The following is a 19,495-nucleotide window of genomic DNA, read 5'->3' as shown; positions in this document are numbered from 1 at the left end:
AAGACTGCTACTATTTCTGCATGGTGTTCCAATTTAACTGACATATACTGGTATGCATAAAATATAAGTTGTATGATACAGATTTTCTGTTTATTCTGGTCATGCAAAGAGAAATTAAAAGAAATATCAATGCTATCAAGAATGCTAGTAATTCACACATTGGAGTCATACTAAATATCTACAATATCCCAACAAAAGTCTTGTAACATTCCATCTAATTACAGAAACTGACTATGAAATATGACAATATCTGGCCTATAAAGGTAATCACAGTTAATCTGTAATTCATTTCAGATGTGTATCACTGAGCACACAGAAAAAGCTAAGAGAGTTTTAAAGAGAAATGATAGTCCGATATCACATGAGGAAAAAGGGTGTGATTACCACTGTTCAGGAATTAAACATGCCATGGTTGACAAATTGGTGATATGCTAAAGAAAAGAAATGCAAGATGTGCTACTGAGCACAAGAAACAGCCACATAAGTGTAAAATAATGAATGATAGCAGATGGTATATCTAAGACTGCCAGTTACCTCTCACTTCAGACACCACAACCCTTCAATTTATTCAGACTACGCAATTCCAATACCACATGGAGGTTTAGACCACAATCAGTTGCCCTGCATGCAAATTTCCACATATTATTCTCCAAACATCCTTTCTCAATTTAAAAATGCCTCCTATGAGTAGGTTCAACTCAGAAAGAGTAAAGATGCAATCAGAATTTAGTTTACCCTTTTAAATCCACATGCACTTCACAGTTGGGTCACCGCTGCCTAGTAGACTGAAATTTATAGAACCCCCAGCCTTTTTTTGGTAAGAATATCTTTGTGTCCCACAACTAATCTTAGTGCTCCTCTTCTCTGCCCCTTTCCTACAGTTTTATGTCACTCTTAAAATGAGATTTCAAAACATTTATGCAGTATTTCAGATGTGGGTCTAATTATTGCCTTATATAACAGGATAACCCAAATTTGGTACCACCAAAAACCTAGGGGTTTCTGCTACCCAAAAACAGTATTTTGCCCATTTGTCCATTTGTTGGTTTAACCAGAACTTCTTGAAATAGCATACTCTGGTAACCGGCATTAACCAATATGCCCATCTTTTTAGCACAGCAAAATTAGATATCAAGCCTCAAATATCTATCATTAATAGATACAAAACACAGTAAGGTACTCAACATCAACCTCTGTGTTATAACATCACATTAGTCCATGAAGAGCAGTGACCAGTTGTAACTGCTGTTTTCTACCATTTGACCAAACCTTTATCCACAATTTTCACCTGACAGCACACTGCTCCAATTTTCACAACAATCATATGTGTGCAGTATCAAAGACTTTACTGAAATATTAATATCATAACTATTAAATGTAGCAAATGATGCAAAGCAGCAAGTTCATACAACATTAGCAAAAAAAAAAAAAAAAAACCACCAGATAGAAGTTTCTTCAGACAATCAACTACCTACTGGCTGAAGGCAAATTTCTGCACACCTGTCCTGTAACTACCCTTCCACAATTTAAATTTATACTCCCTCATGAGTGCTGTCTGAACAAGAGGAAGCATGCCATCAGCATTTAGCTTACACAATTCATTCAAAGCCTTAAACATCTCAACCAATATCTCCTTGCAGCTGCCTAGTTTCTAGATGCTTTAATCTGCAGAGCTGAAATCTTTCTTGGTGAGAGTATACTTCTGTTCCCCTCACTAATCTCAATGTTTTTCTCTGCACCTGTTCCAAAATATCCACAATCTTCCTAACTGGCACTGTCCAGAGCACATTGTCAAGAAGCTGGGTTCTTGCTGTGTGTATGCCATATCCAAATGAATGTCAAATTAATAAAACAAATTTATCTACAAAAAAGATCAAAACCTCAAAAATTTCCTCATTCATTTCAAAAATATGTGGTCTCAGTTCCAATATCTCAATGTCTTTTTCCACCTAGAATCTGCCAAGCACCACTTACTTTTTCCTGACAGTTTCAATTACCAGTTGTTTCAACCACTACTTATCTCAGTTGCCCTAAATATTCAATCTGTTTCCCTCTGCTTCAAAGGTGGTATTTGTGCATATATCTGCTCAGATATTCTTTCTCAGAGACTTCCTAATTTGGAGGCCCATTGTTTTAATCTCCTCTGGCTTAATCCCTCTACTGCATTCTATCATATTCATCTGTTGCCTCAACTCCACTTTCACCTCCTTTCTTTCAACTTTCTCCAATCAAATTTTTCTAAGTAATTTTCTTCAGTAATTTTAACGTCTACAACTGCAGTTGGCTCAGTTTTCTAGCTGCAAAGACCAAACGGGTCAAGATGCAAAGGCTTCAGCAATTACTAATGACCTCACTCAGCTTGTTCATTTACCTGCAATAATTAAACAATCTTAACACCATGCCTAACACTGCTCTTTCCCACAAGCAACCCTTCAAAGTACACAGTCAATGTTAGTGGTCTTCTAAAAACATGAAATTGCAAGGTACTTCATGTTGGGATCAACAATCCCAGATTAAAGCACCAGCTGTGTGGTATCACACTCAGAGCAGTGGAGAATGAAAAAGACCTGGATATAATTATTCAGTTGCACAGAGCTATAGGTTTTGTGAATGATATCTAGGAATTATGCCAGCAGGGATAGGGAAATGATTATCCCTTTATATAAGGCACCAGTTAGGCCCCACCTTGAATACTGCATACAGGGCTAGAAGACTCATTTTAGGAAGGATACAGATCTGTTGGAACAGGTGTAGAGAAGAGCAACAAGACTGGTCAGGGGAGCAAAAGGGTGATCTTACCTGGAAAGGCTTCAGTTTTGTACACTGCAGCATCTATGAGGAGATTGACTGAAGTGTTTAAGGCATTGAATGGATTGAGTAAATTCAATGCTAATGGAATTCTTCCTCTTGCTCCCACCACATACATGAGGGAGCACAAATTCAAATTGATGGTTACAGGTCAAGTGTGCTGAAATTTGCCTTCAGCCAGAGGGTTGATTGTTGAAACAAACTTCAAACTTCCTATTATGAAGGTGGGTAATCTGAATAAATTCAAGTTAGAACTAGCTAAACTGTTGGAGATGGACAGTTGAAATGGAAAGGGTTTTTTTTTTTTTTTTTTTTTTGCCGATGCTGTATAAATTTGCTTTCTTGCATCATTTGCTACTACCAACATTAATAGTAATAAAAAAATAGAGGTATACCATGTATGAAAGATATCCTTTAGGCTATTCAGTGAGCTATTCAATAAATTCAGTGAGATAAATTTGTGTTTTACATAAAGTTATTCACACTGATACTCAATTTTACTTGATAACAATATCCAAGATTCAAAACAGAAACTGTCCATTTTAAGCTAGATTATTTTAGTGTGCTGAAAATTCTGGTTGTAGGGCCACACTCAATATTTAGATAATGATAATATCTAAACTAATTTGCTTAACTTACAATTAAGTATTATTTCATTCAGTTATTAAGTGTTAGAACCTATAGTACTTAGTACCGTGCTTGGTTGGAGGTTGAGAAGACGAAAGATATTTGTTGACATTGGACTTTAACTTCTGTAGACTGTAATTTTCAGGAAATACGTATGAAGGAAGGTTGTTCCAGAAAACGGCAGTTGAATGAATAAATGAGGAAGATGAAAAGTTGGTTCTGTGAGTTTTAAGTTAGACAATAAATGGATGTTGGCTGGTGGCAGCACGTGTTCGGACTGTTTTGAAACAGACAGCAGGAATTATAGAAGCTAATTCAGAAGTACAGCGCCCACGGAATTATCTGTAGAAGAGGCATGCAGCAGAAACAGTACATCTATGAGACAGCGAGTGCAGAGACTCTGTTAGAAATGAGTCATTAATTAACCTAACTGCCCTTTTCTGAATGGAATCAAGAAGCCTGAGAGAGGTTTTGGGGGCATCACCCCAGATGTGGGAACAATATTCCATGGCAGGGCAGATTTGCAATTTATACAGAGTGAGCGGCTGTTTGGAAGAAAAGTAAGGCCGAGAGCGAAAGAGAAACCCAAGTTTTTTTAGATGCAGAAGAAGCAATATTTGTAATGTGCTTGAGCCAAGAGAGATTAGAAGTCAGGGTAATCCCCAAAAGAGATATCATTTTGCCTAGAAATCGGAGTGTCACTAACGATAAGCATAGGAGCAGAAGAATCCTTTTTGCAAGATATAAGACAAGACAGTTTCAGAAGGGTTGAAATCAACTAAGTTGTCTTTGCCCCACTGGAGAATTACCTGATACAGGCATTTAAGGAATTGGTAGCAGATTTTCAAGAAGTTGAAGCTGATTGAGCAGGACAAGGTTTCTCAAAATGGAAAGTGGAATGCAATGTGCTATCATCGGCAAAACTATGGATAGGATTTCCAGTCAATGGAAGAAGGTCATTAATATCCAAGAGGAAAAGAACTGAACCTTGGGGACACCGGCATTAGTGGAGAAGTTAGAAGACAGAGAGCCATCTACCATCACCCTCAGTGAGCAATCAGAGAGAACACTGGATAACCAATTACTAAAAACAGTTGGCAAACCATAATGTGGAAGCTTGTTTAGAAGACCTTTATGCCAAACACGATCGAAAGCCTTTGAGATGTCAAGAGCAACTACTTGTGTTTCACCGAACCTTTCCATTGAATTAGTCCATAAATGGGTAATATAAGCCAGAATATCACCAGTGGATCAACACTGACAGAATTCATACTGACGATCGTTGATCAGACGGAAGGTTTCTAGGTAGTTTAAAATTTGGCAGTTAATTGATTTCTCCACTACTTTAGAAAGAGTAGAAGTAATTGCAATGGGACGGTAATTGGATGGGAGGGATTTGTCACCCTTTTTAGGAACTGGCTGGATATGAGCAAATTTCCAAGCAGAAGGAAAAACGCCTTTGGAATAAGAAAGTGAAAAAAGGCTGCAAAGAATAGGAGTAAGTTCAGGAGCACAGGTTTTGAGAACAAGTGGAGAAATACCATCAGGACCTGGAGCTTTCTTAGCATCAAGATTTGTCAAAATCCTTCTGACATCCTTTTGAGTAAGACCACACGAGGCATTGAATGGAGCATGTTGGGAATAGTGGGAGGTGTTTTTACCAAGGTTGTTAATGCACGAGTTGAAAGAAAAATGGGATGCTAATAGGTCAGCTTTATCCTTGGATGAAGTTTTTTTTTTTTTTTTTTTTTTTATGAAAACCCCAACACGAAAGGTATCAAAACCTATAGTACTTAGTACCGTGCATGGGTTGAAGGAGAAGTATGGGGGGGGGGGATACCGGATACAGAGATGGGCAAAATTTGAGGCCAATAGCTTTGGTAAGAGACCAGAATGCTCGCCTACCATTAGGGCAAGAAGCAAGTTTTCTACTCTTAGCCTGTTCAAACACTAGTTTGGACTGATTAATAACTGCTTTACAATTGTTGCGAGCTTTAGTGTAGGCAGAAAATGAAACTGAAGAATCAGAAACAAGCCAATTACGATATGCAACATTCTTCTCTTGAACAGGCTTAGCACATTTATTGGAAAACCAAGGTTTAGATAAAGGACGAGATTTTAAAGTGGAGTGTCGGATAAAGGATTCCATTCCAGCAAGAATAATTTCACTGACATGATCTGAGCAAATGTTGACATCAGAACTTTTGAAACAGTAATCTGACCAATGAAAAGAAGAAAAGAAGTCACACAGGTCATCCCATTTGGCATTCTTGTAATGCCAAACAACACTAGGTTGGGAATAGCCATGAGATAAAGGTTCCATTGGAGAAGAGAATCACCAAGTTGTGATCTGAAGTGCCTAAAGGACCTCTCACTTTGACCATGTACTTAGAAGGGTTGTTTGTGAGAAAAAGATCAAGCGTATCGGCTGTATGATTAGGATTATCCGGTATTCTTGTAGGTAAATTAACAATCTGTGCAAGATCATTAGTAATTGAAAAAGCCTCAGCATCTCGACCAGCTGGGTCGGTGTGACTAGAAAACGGTAGCCAGCTGGACATCGTTGAGATTAGAATTGAGACCACGTATATTTGTGAAATGAATTAGGAAATGCTTGGGAGGTTTAGATCTTTTCGCAGATAAGCTTGCTCTATTAGTTTGACAATTCATGGTGTATTCAATAGTATGAAAAATTGGGAATTCATGGTGTATTCAATAGTATGAAAAATTGGGTGGGACATGCTGTATGAAGTAATGAAATTTTTGGATAAGGCATACGCATGGTAAGAATATACCCAGATCCTTGACATAACGTGGCCTCGACAATGCTCCCAGCATACACACTACTCGGACTCCCTTCAGTCACTATCTGGCAGAGTAGAGGTAGCAAGATGATACACTAGCTGATCCAGAAGCCTCCTAGAGAGTTCCCAATAAGTTCAGTCCGGTGTACTAACTAGCTGGCTGGGCTGTGAACACCGTTTTAGAGCTGTACCCTTGAAATGTAAGGAATATTGGATCTCACCATGATGTTCATCATAACCTCAAAAGTCATCAATCATACTGCATGATGGAAGAGATGGGGAAGGGTTGACCGGAACTTAGCTCTAAAGACTAAACATGGGTTCCACCACTTCAAGCCTCCAATAAACAAAGTTGTGGTATTGCACTGGTTGATGAGAATCATCTACCACCTAGTACTGCCTGGTAACATAGAGGGGCAGCGTTCCTCCATGTGGTGTGGGCGACATACCTCGACCCCTGCTTACGTTGGTTCACACCTGCATGTGTCATCCACCATTTACTTGTGCATGGAGGTTATACCCAGGATTACTAACAGTCCTACCATCGTGAAGGTGCAAGCAGAGGATTTGGCTATCACAGGCCGTCAGGCTGTCAATTTTGTCTCATCTTCACCAAAATTGGGTCCACTTGACTTGAGTGTTACCCGAATATCAGTTCCATCAGCGTTTTAGACTCACGAGTAGCAAGTACAGCTTGTCTGGCATATCTGAGAGAATGTCTGTGACAACCTCAAGGACCGAATTATATTGTTATGAGAAAATACTGGAAACAATGCTGAATAGAGATGTTTTGAATTAGCTGCTGGATAGAATCCTGTGGTCCAGCTGATGAATTAAAATTTAATTCAGAGCATACATTAACAAATATCTTCTGGAGCAAGAAATTCAATATTACATGAATGAGGAGAAAGACAAGTTATTTAGGAGGGGGGTTTCATTTTTTCAATTCCTGAAAAAAATGAAACTATCTATCTACTTCAGTTAGGCCAAATTCTCTTAACTTATTTACATGTTAAAATTTAAAATACTGAATGTTAAAATTTTAAAACTGCTGAAGCATTAATTTAAAATGACAAAAAAAAAATTAAAAGCAAGTATTAACCAATACAAATAAAATTACTAAGGTAACAGCTCTTCAAAATTTGAATTCCTATTCTAGTCAACCTTGATATTGACTGGCAATTTTTCCCCATAATCATTTATGCACATCTCATTGCAATAATTATCTGTATTTCATAGTATGTTGATATATAAATTGTGTTCTTAATAAACTGTGGGTTATATGGAAAAGAAGGAATATTCACAGAATGTAGGAAATATTCTGTTCATTAAGGGAATGCACATTTTAATAGAATATTACAATATGATCCAGAAAATGCTATAAGAAATAAGCCAAGTTCAAATTTTCAAAGCTAATTTCTGATTTATTATAAGCTATTTTCCCAAAATTAAAGGTGGGGAAAGAGGGGTGAATCAACAGCAGCAAGTATCTTACCTGAGAACTCTGAGATTTCTTCTGTCTTTCTTTCTTTTCCTTTTTCTTCTGGGCAGCCGTCTTAACAGTGTGTTCTTCATTATCACCTTCAATATCTAGATGTGGCTCTTTATTTTCAACTTTTTGGTCAATTTCAACTTCAGCTTTCTTTTTCTTCTTCTTTTTTGTTGTTTTCTCAGAAATTTCTTCAGATGCAGCTTCTATCTCTTGAGTAGGAGTTACTTCATCTTTAGCCTTTGGTTTTTCTACTGGTTTTTTCCCTTCAATTTCTAAGGCTAGCTCCTCTAACATTTTGTCAACTTCATCATCATCATCTTCCTGTTTCTTCCTTCGTTCTTTTTTTTTTGATTTTTTCCCCCCCTTTTCTTCCTTTTTTGTCTGATCAGTATCAGGAATATTTTCATAAGACTTCAATAAATGACTTTTCTTTTTATCACTTTTCGAAGATAATGTTGTTGTTGTTCTTTCGGTTTCAAAGCTTACGTCTTCATCATCACTTCCAACATCAAGATCCATTTCTTCTGTATCAAGTAAATGAAAACCAGATAAAGGAACAGATGACTTAGTTTGAACTATACTATTACTTTCCTTATGTTTGACTTCATCGTCATTGAGACTTGTTTTGCTTCTTTTACCTTTCAATTTCTTGACTTCCTTAGTACTTTCTAGAATATCCTCTTCATTTACTTGATTTTTAACCTTTCCAGCACCATTTTCTTTCTTCTGGTCTTTAGATTCATTTGTTTCCTTCTTTCCTCTATTTTTCTGGTGACCTTTGATCTCTTCCACATCTTCCTCTTCATCACCACGTCCCTTTTTTTTACCTCCTTTGGGTATTTTCTTTAGTTCACTCTGATTATCTTCACCTAACTCAGATTTTGCTCTTCGCCCTTTCTGCTTTTTTTGGTGAGATGCTTTAAACTCCTCACTTTCTTCATCGCTCTCAAGTGTTTCTTTATTTGATTTATTTTCTTTAGGCTGATCTTCATTTTCATCATCACTTAATTTAACTTTTCTGCCTTTTCTTTTTGATTGCTTTAATTTGCTAAATTCTTCCATATCATCATTATGTTTTCCTTTCCTCTTGGAAGTTTTACTTGATGTTGCAGTTTCATCATCATCATCTTTCTGTTAAAAAAAAAAACCTTCATTAAAGATATTTTCCTAAATTAAACAATTACACATTTGTTTTTCACTAATCCATATAAATAATCAATAAACAAAAACACAATCAATTCACAAAATAAGAATTATTTTAACATTAAAATAATTCTTGTTTTTTAGCTAATAAATTAGCTAAAAAACATGGAGACTTAAATGCAGATGCATACAAATAATCAATTATTTGTGTGACAAAGTGATTATAATGCCATTTCTTATTCTGAAGTAACTTAAAATGTGTTTTGCAGGGGGCTAATTAATTTCTTGAGCTAAAATTACGCTATTTTAAATTAGAATGATGCACCCTTTGAATCATGCAAGAAGAATAATTCCATTCAATAACACCTATCAAAGAAAAATGAAGCAGCACTTACATTCTTAGTTACACACTAATAGCAAAAGCAATATTTGGATATAAGAACTATATGAGATAACTTAAAATTTGTGATATTTGATGAGCCTTTATATTAGTAATAGTGCTCTACACACGTTGTCAGTTATAAATACAAATCAAGGAAAGTCTCATTACCCAACAGCAAATGTTGTGGAGCAACAATAAATATCTCAGAATTGCCCAGGAGAAACTAATGTACCACAGAGCTTACTGTTTGATGAGCACACAGATGAGCTGTCCTTTTTCGGCATTTATCTTGGACAAGTCGGAACGTTCAGAAAGAATTTGTGCAACTCCATTCATGTTGGCAACGAGAGAGCTCGGGCGATCTGACCGATGCGGCGTTACTCCATATCATCTCCTTCACATAGCAATGAAGAAAATGAAATTGAGAATGAGATATTCTTTGACAGTGGCTTTCAAATACATAGATAAATATACTAAACTGACATGCAAACAAGTTCAATCCAAAGAATACATTAACAACTGCATTGAAAACTATCTGGCCTTCTTAAGTCCAATGGCTTTCCTTATCCCAGGAGATTTATACTATTCTACCAGGCTCACCAACTAGGCAGGGCCAACAACTTGGGCAGAATCAGTAGAAGCTATCCTTGAAACCATAGTCCATCAAGACTGCATGAGAGAACACTTTCCAGACCAGCCTAAGATTTGACCACCTAGCTTATGCAATCACACCACAACAGGAACCCTTCACCAGAGAGGAAATTGGGGAGGTCATCCAGTCAACCAAATCTGGAAAATGCCCCAGCCTAGACATGCTTGAAGCCAAGGTCATAAAAAGAATATGGATTGCGAGACCAGAGATCACAGAGAACCTGCTAAATGCTTGCATCAGGGATTGGGTCTTTCCAGCCCGATGGAAAAGAGCCCTTCTTAAGATAATCATCAAAAACGTGAAAAGTCCGCCAGACCAACCACTCATGTGTGTGTGTTATGGAGGTTTAATGGCGCATAAGCTGCTGGGGCTATAATGCGCCTCCAACCACTCATATAGACCAATTGCACTTCTATCCATTAGAAGTAAAGAACTGGAAATGCCATAACCAAAAGATTCCTCGCACTATCATTCAGAAAGCTAAAATATAACAATATTCAGACTAACAGTATGGCTTCAGGAAAGGAAAATGTACTGAAGAAGCCATCTGGGCCATGATACTATCCAGTAACACTACGAGGAAATAGGTCCTTTGCCTCTTTGTGGATTTCAAAGGGGCCTTTGACACTCTTTGGTGATAAAGCATCCTGGAGAGATTCCGATAGGCAGGGTGTGTCTGAACCAATGTATTGCCTAGTTGTTGTTCATTGTTTTGGTTTTTAGGAGCGTTAGCAACTACGGCCATATTGCTCCGGGATATGCAGTGGTCATTCCCTGACCTTTCCACATCCTCCGTATTTGGTGGTGACGGGCTCGAACCCCGGTCTAATCAAGAAGCTTGTGCTACGCACTGCTGCTCCTTCCCACCTGGCTACAGAGGCACCACTGTATTGCCTAGTGTCCAGTTACCTGAACAACCGCAATCTTGTGGTCAAAGCACCTAGTGAAGTTACGGGACCAATGATTATAGGGGTTGCCTGCAAGGATCCATACTGGGCCGCCCTTGCATGGAACGCATTGTTTGACACTTGGCTATCAACCCTCCCCCAACATCACAAAGGTAGCCTACAGCAATGATTTGGCCATGGTCCTGCAAGGAAATTCCACAGGCAACAACTGAAAGAAGCAGCCAACAACATTCCAGAACAGTGCTACTCAAATTGTGGTCTGCAGACCGGTGCCAGTCCACAAACAGTTTGTTACCAGTCCACAGCGATTTGGAAATTCGTCATAGATGCTACTGTCTGCGAAAATTGTATTTAACAAAGTACTGATCCGCGACGGATTGAAAATAAAAGGAATGGTCCTTCACCACAGATAGTTCGAGAAGCATTGTTCTAGAAGATCTCTCTCAGTGGCTTGAAAATCTCAAGCTCTCAGCTGTAAAAATTCAACAGATGTTCCTCAAAGGACACCTGAACCTAACCATGTCCCCCCCCCCCCAGATTAAATATCTAGCATCAACCAATAAAACTTGTCTCTACTTACAAAATCTTGGAGTCCTGCTGGATGAGAAGCTATCCTTCAGAGAACATGAAAAATACATCGAGGAGAAGATCAAGAAGTACGGTGGCAAATTCCTGAGGGTCACCAGGAAGAACTGGGGCTTGAAGGGACAAACCTTAAAGCTATACTATGAGTGCATCTTCCTCCTAATAGCCACCTACAAGGATGGCAATTGAGCTGGTAAGTTACCACTTCACCTCGAGGCAGCATACCATTATTTAATATACCACAGAAGATGGAACCTCCCATGCAGAAGTAACAACATAATTTTGAGCTTGAACAATACTATCCAATAAGAGAAGAAAAGAATCGGATGTGAACTGATTTCCATCTGGCAGACTGCCAACCCAATGGGTAGAACCACCCATAATTACATGCCTATGTTACAGGAACACTTCAAACAGCTTAACAAATGGTTCATGCCAAGTCTATTTCCAACTTTCCTATTAACCGGACATGGAAACCTAAATGCCAAAGTCCACGCATTGGAGCTAACACAAACCCCTGGTTGCATCTGTGGAATGCCGGAGACAGCCCACATTACTTTTATCTATCCTATCTACCAGGACCTGCAAACGCCTTTTCAAATTCTCTGAAGTATATGCACAGGAGCAGGCACCACTGCTCACACAAACAAAGGAAAACTCTAGCTTTCAACGACTTTGCAGAACGTGTTTTTAAGCAATGACGACACCTGATGATGCACCCAAACCAGAGCCCTACCCAGACATGGCCTCCTTGCAGGCTCCACCTATATCTTAGCAAAATTCCAAACAGAATGAACCCAAGGTAATGACAACCGAACTCTGAAGACACTACAGATCATGACTGCTGATCCCATGATTGAGTGGGATTGCACAAGCTGACTCAGCCAAGAATCAAGCCTAGTGGGTTCCCCACCAGGAATCCACTTGCTAACCCTTTGAGGGTAGGATTTCAACCCCTGCGGGTACCCACCATGAGGTGAACCTGCTGATGCCTTTTTGAGGTGGATCAACCCACTGGCCTTCTCAAATCTTTTGTCTGGCTTTCACAACTTCCTGTTCCAGGGGGATGCCTGTTACTTTCATCCCCTCTGACTACTTTTTCCCCACACAAGCTCCCATCTCAAACTTCTCTCATATCTACGCTCTCCTTTCAACACCACTCAGCACCCACAGATACCCTGTGGATGCTAGTAAGAGCCACTGGCAGCAGAAACAGGCATGCCTCCACATGACTGGGAATTGCAGTCAAGGCGTGCCTGACTAGGTGTTGTTTGTATGGAAACATACAACTGCTTCAGCAATACAGACAGCCATTGTAACGCCTACATTACACGTGCTTCAACTGGTAAGGCTGCTGTTGCGATAGAACCACTGTGCACACTGCCCTCAAGATATCCACTTCAAGACATCTACTTCTGTTGGTGGAAGTCACACAATACAGATCACTGTTTAAGTGTGTCAGAGCACTAATAATCAATGAAGTCATTATGATCAGTGCAAGCTATTATTGCAAATGGATGCGGGGCTAAAACAGATAACTGGAAATGTTGAAACGAGCTATGCTGGGGCAGGATACTTCCATCAGGGACTCAGGTGAGCTGCCTCTGGTTCCACAAACCCAGTCTATAAATAGACAAAGCAGCATATCTCTGGCCCCACTCTCCGGAGCAGCCTCAAATATTAAGAGCTCGATCAAGTTATGCAGCAGTCGAATGTTGCATTCTTGTCTGTTTTAACCAAAATCAGTAATGGATCTAAATTAGATCTGAATGAACAAGAACTTAGAATCATGTTTCTTCACTTGGGAGGAAGCTGATCGCCTCTGCCCAAACGGTATATGTCTAGTTGCGAAATGATTCTGAGTACAACTGCATGACCTTCAGTGTCGCAGAGGAGAAAGTGGAATCAGTCACGCATAACATCTTCATGGGTGCGCAAATGCAGAACAAGAAGTACACGTTCCCAGAAACTCTATAAAATGTCAGTTATCGACACTGGCAGATTACCTACGAGCTCCCACTGGTCATCAGAAAGCCATATATTGTCACTACCAACATGGACATTACTGATGGGCTCGCTAATGGCACTGTGGGTAAATATCCAAGATAGAATACAACAAAGAGCAACAGATATGATTGTGGCTCAAATTTACCACCTCACCTAAGATTGGAAAGTTAGATCGTAAGAAGGTGGCGAGATATATGCCAGTAAACAACATCAATTCCACAGTCGTGTTGCTCGCAAGACGAAACACGAGTATATAGTTGAATAAAAACTGCACAATGTGTGCCAAAAGAATCACTTTCCTTTCATACCAGCTTATGGAATGATGTACACAAGTTGCAAAGCAGCACGTTCAATACAGTGATTTAGAAGTATGAAAAAGGGGCATGAACAACAACTGGTTATTGTCACTGTTGCGCGTAACTGACATCAATGGGCTTGACATCATCTCACTGATTGGTAACAAGAGCTTCTACTATGGCCTGAGAAACACTACATCCACCCTTGATCTACAAACTCAGTTCTCTCACTCAACTAACAAAGCCTATGGGCACACCACCATGACCTCACAAACACTGTTACACAGCAATAACAAATCTTGCTGCTATGCGAGGCTTGGTTAGACAATAATGAGAGTGTCGCCATCCCGAACTTTGATTGCATGGTTCAATTCAAGCATGAGTTGCAATATATCAGAAGATGGACGAGGTACACATTGTTATGCCATACTTAGATGTCATCAATCAACTGGTGCAGAAGTCAGTGTTTGGCTCATTGGCAAAATATGTACAGCAGAGTGCTTGTTGTTAACACTTGTTTCAATGGTAGTCTATATTTCTCTTAACAGTGACATACAGGATATAACTGACTTCATTCATTTTGTTTTGCTGCTGTACTCAATTCAAGGTGCAACGCTATTAAAGAAAGATTTACATAAATACCCATGATCAGGAGTGACAATTTCAAAATGAACTTTGGATTGGAAGAAATTAAACCATTACTTTCTTGCAAGAAACGTTCACTCTAACTCTAAACCCTAATCCAGTGGTTTTCAACCGGGGTGCCACGGCACACTAGGGTGCTGCAACAACATTCTTGGGGTGCCGTGTAATTTGGGTTTAAGTTACTTAAAGTTATTTTTTTTTAAATTTGTATATTTATTTCATTATAAAAAAGGTGTACAGCATCTATTGTACCATATCATTTTAATTTTGTGGTGATCTATAATTGATTTTTTATTTAGTACCTCTATATAAAGAATAAAATTATTATATAGGTATATATTAAAAGGTCGCAAACCACTGTGTTAGGTATTTCTTTTGGCCTAGGGGTGCCATGAAACAATTACTGGGACACTAAGGGTGCCGTGAACTGAGAAAGTTCGGGAAACTCTGCCCTAATCCCTCAATTTCAATTACAAGATCAGGTACCTCAATCAATATTGTTTTCAGAGACATTTAGCTACATTGCAACTGCAAGTGAACATCTCTTACTTTAGTTAAGATAAATCCATTGTATCTTGTCTTCCAGTTTAAATTATGGAAATTTGAGAATGATCAATAAAATATTTACAATACAAAAGTTCTGTTATTTCTTAATTAATATATACAAATCAAAATACCTAAAAGAAACAAAAGATGTTTCACATAAAACCATCTATTGCATGTGCTGGCACATGCGCCACTTTTTTTTTTTTTTTTTTTTTAACAGTTCCTTTCCTTAGTGGTTTTCTTTCCAAACAGTTCAACAACTTGAACAGAGACAAAGGAATGAACACAGATTGTGCTTGAACAACAATTTTTCAAAGATGGCTCACATCAGAAAGCACCTTTGAAAAATAGTGATCCAAGTGCAATCTACAAGTTCAGAAAGCATAACCCACATCTGCAGTCAATGCTAGCAACTGAAAGCACATTGCATGTTACCAATTCTAGATCTGTTGCCACTGCACTAGAAAACAGTTCTCTTCCACTTCTCAGACATCTGGATGTTTCAGTTCCTGTTACATATCTTCTGCCAAAGTCAGAAAAAAAAAACTTTTCAGCTAACACTGCCACAAACTACATAATGAACTATTCAGTCATCCATTCTGTGGTGAAGTGCCTGTGTGTAGAACTATATAGTGGCATCCACCACACTCAATTGGGACACTTCTGATTATTTGTGCAACCAGGATTACAAGAGAACCTTCAATCCCAACAGAATAGCAGTGTGCTTTCCTCCTATACAAATAAGTTTGCTGTTCTCCTTCCAATTCCTAAGATATGATGTTACTACTACCAAAGTTAAATGGTTTCCAACCAGAAATTTCTAGCCTAGGGAGCAGAACACAATTAACCTGATTTCTCATGTGATGCAATCTACACCTGAGCACACATTTGCTCATACTCAGAGCACACTAAGAATTGAGTTTCAGTTTTTTTCAAGAGTAAAAACATAGTATAAAGAAAGTGTTATGTCACCAGTGTAAAATCACATTTTCAGAACTACACATATATTTGTTTTTTTTTTGTAATTTACCACTTTCCAACATAGCCTCTATTCTCTATCTCTTTGAATGAGGAAAGCATCAAAAGAGAGGCTAAAACGTTGTCTTCAGGTACTGCAGTCTAAGTACTTCATTTTTCTTTATAAGCTTTTACAAAATTAAATATCAGAGTACATGAAACAAAATGTAGATTATCTATGAACCACATTCTTCTTGATGCCAACTAGACAGGAAATATTGCTTAAAATTTAAAATAGTAAAATGAAGCTTTAATTTTTGCTTATGTAGAGAGAAAAAAAATGGGGGGGGGGACTCTGAAAGCAAGTGAAACAGTACATCTCTTAAAAAAAGGTTTAAGGGTTCCTAAAATAAAAAACCAAAATAAATATTAAAAAAAATTCGAAAGTGAAAATTCCAGAATGGAAAAAAAAAAAAAAAAATTCATTCTACCTTCATTTTTGGAAACTAAATCTGCAAAAATACATACCTTCCACTGTTTTTTGACGTTCTTCACCTGTTATTCTTTTTTATGCTTTAAATTCTAAGTCATTTTCTATATGGTCAATGTCAACAAAAATACGGTTCTTATTTTTCACTCCCAACCTCTAAAAAAGACCATTATAGTTACATTATCTACTTTCAAAATATCTTAATTCTGAAGTAAAGAACTATTAACAGAAATTGTGCAGAACAGAGAGAGAGAGAACAGCCAAGGAAAACTGCCTGTTAACTTTCACTCAAAGAAAACACTGAAATGAGACATGATATTGTGCTATCAGCTGAACTACTATTAATAAGATGGGTATATCATAAGCCCATATTCTAAGGCAACGGCTTTCAAACTACAGAAATCTAGACCCTTTCAAAAATCAAAAAAGTTTGCAGCCCCCTGTGAGAGAGAGCACTGTTTTCTGAAAATAAAATTCAGTTGTGTGAAAAAACTTTCTTATTTTTAAATAGATATATAATAATAACTTTATTTATCATCGATTTGCTATACACTGAGTGAATAATTTGAAATGTGCATACAATTAATTTTTAGAAAATAAAATAAATTACATATATAAAAATTATATACCAAAGGTTCGCTTCAGTCCGCAATGTCTGAAAGTTACGGAACAACTCTGCAAGCGGTTTTCTATTAACTGACCATATCAATGATTCATAAGTGTAAATGCACACTACTGGTAGGGATTGAACATGCACTGTTAGGGAAGCAACTTATATACATACTAATTGTATCGAAAATAAGTAATGTTCTATAAAACTCACTGATTCTATCAGTATATTTTTAGGAAATATAAACACATTACTTGATACCCCTTCTGAATGTCTCGCAAACCCCAGTTTGAGAAAAGCTGCTCTAAGACATGAGAAAACTTTAATCCACATAGGTTCTAACTTTTGAATGTGTACTGTTTGTGAGCCAGGTTCAAGTGCTCACAGACAATCACTATGTTTAATGAAGTTGATTTTACAAAAGGATTTGTGACCACAAAATCTGTTGTCCCAAACAATAAATGCAGTAGATAAATAGCAGTTTCCCTTTATACAAGGTTCAAGCAATCAGATCAGTAAGAAAGGTGTTAGCCTGTCTTACACACAAGAATGATGGACTTCCTTAAAAAAGGAAATACTATCAGGGGAGTGTACTATACCAGTCAAATATGGCTACTTTCAAACTAAAAATCAGGAAACATACCAAAGGAGTTCTATTTCATAAGAAAAATATACCATCTAATAAGTCATACATGCTTCAATAACTTTATTCCCTCATCCTGGTTTTGAGTTTTTGTCCCCTCTTCCCTTTTATTCCCCAGATTTAGCATGCTAAAATCTGTTTGTTCAGATTAATGAAAAATTACCTAAAAGGAATAAAATCTGAAAGCAATAATGACATAATTAGTACTAAAACTGAACTAAAATTTCCTAAAAAACTACTCAAACATAAATTAAATGTTTTCACTTGCCATAAAGTTTACAAAAGGATAGTTAATGAGGAGAGAAGACTGTGGTTGGAAGAAAAGAGTGAAACTATACAACAAGATATCGACATTACACCCACAATGAAAGCAACACGAAGATGGGAGAAACCTCTATTGCCGTTTGACATCAATACAGCAGGCCCCTCTTATAATGCGGTTCGCTTTACGCTGATTCACTATAACACTGTTCTTATATTATAACCCGTATCTGACTATAACGCTGTCACAGATCACTATAACATTCTTTTACAGATTGCATTTTTGGCATATTTAACGAAATCATTTCATTTGATGGAGTCGATAGCTTGAAAATGAATAGCAAAACAGCATTAAAATGTTTCCCACGACAACTTGAGAAAATTTCCCACACTCAGCGAAATTTTCTCGCATGCTAATTTAATTGCAGTACAGTCACTTGTTACGTAGTTCCAAGATCAACATTTTAAAAAATGATAAAGTATATTGCTTGTGATATTTGCGTTATATGCATTTATCCGAAGTCTAGTCATCACTCAATACAGTATTAGACATTGTGCGTAACGGACAGTTTACTTGAACATTGTATCGTAATTAATGCAACCAACGCAGTTACATTTTCAAAGAGTTAATAATGGCCGATAAGAATGAAAAAGCAACGTCTGGATGCAGTATAAAGATTATAAATGTAAGAAAAAGACTGAATTTGAATATTAAATTAGGCGTTTTGAAGCGAATCGATTCCCATCAATGACAAGCGGATGTATGCCATAATTTAGGACCTGCAAGCGGGAAAGATAGCTGTTCCACTGCAAGCAATTAGGGCTAGGCCAGCTATTAAGATTGAAATAGAAAAGACAAACTAATTTTATTGAAGATAATGTCCAATGCAGAATTCAGTTAAGTTAAATATTATAAAAAAAATAAATAAATAAAGAGAGAGAGAGAGAGAGATTAGCTAATATGATGACCTGAAGAAAACTCACCTAAAAAAAAAAAAAATTTGGAACCATTTGAAACTGGTAAGGGCTGGTTGAATAGATTTAAAATCTAAGGAGAAGCCGCAAGTGCAGATCAAGGAGCCGAAACTTTCAAAAAAGAACTTAAAAAATTATTGAAGAGGGGTATTGTGTGTTATACTTCTCAACAAGTTTATAACATAGATGAAGCAGGACTTTTGTGGAAACAAATGCCTAAAAGAAGTTTCATATTGAAAGAAGCAAAAAACATGCCAGGTTTCAAATCGGTGAAGGAGCGGGTGACTTTATTGTTGGATGGTAACGCTTGGGGGATTTAAAATGAATACCCCTTTTAGTTTACTTAGAAGAGGACCAAAGTTCAACCCAAAATCATCACATTTTTCATGATTAAATTCATCAATTAAATTAAATCGATTAAATTCATGATTTTAATTGGAATTTTAAGTTTAATTTTAATACTTAAGTAGTTACCACATAATTATATACGTATGTAATGCAGAATATTTTATATGTACAAATATTTGAATATTAAATATTTTGACCGACATTTGTGCATCTTTTTGCTACCATTTATTGATTTTCACTACCATTTATTATTGATTAGGAAATATCCTATGGCACCGACCACAACTTACAAATACATATGTTACCTTATGGGAAT

At 37.4% G+C, this 19,495-nt stretch overlaps 1 protein-coding gene across 1 annotated transcript in view; it reads right to left on the bottom strand.

Moving 5' to 3' along the window:
* Positions 1 to 19,495, bottom strand: part of eIF5B (eukaryotic translation initiation factor 5B) — a 609,831-nt gene that overhangs the window by 528,376 nt on the left and 61,960 nt on the right. The window contains exon 4 of the mRNA XM_090369319.1: positions 7,735 to 8,862. Coding sequence (XP_090225445.1) covers positions 7,735 to 8,862 — 1,128 coding nt within the window. The remainder of the gene's footprint in view (positions 1 to 7,734; positions 8,863 to 19,495) is intronic.

This window comes from Mastigoproctus giganteus, chromosome 3 (genome assembly GCF_048544385.1).
Source record: "Mastigoproctus giganteus isolate SK-2022 chromosome 3, ASM4854438v1, whole genome shotgun sequence".
Taxonomy (NCBI): domain Eukaryota; kingdom Metazoa; phylum Arthropoda; class Arachnida; order Uropygi; family Thelyphonidae; genus Mastigoproctus; species Mastigoproctus giganteus.
Note: the sequence above shows the minus strand (reverse complement) of the source record. Positions and strands in the feature narration are given on the sequence as shown.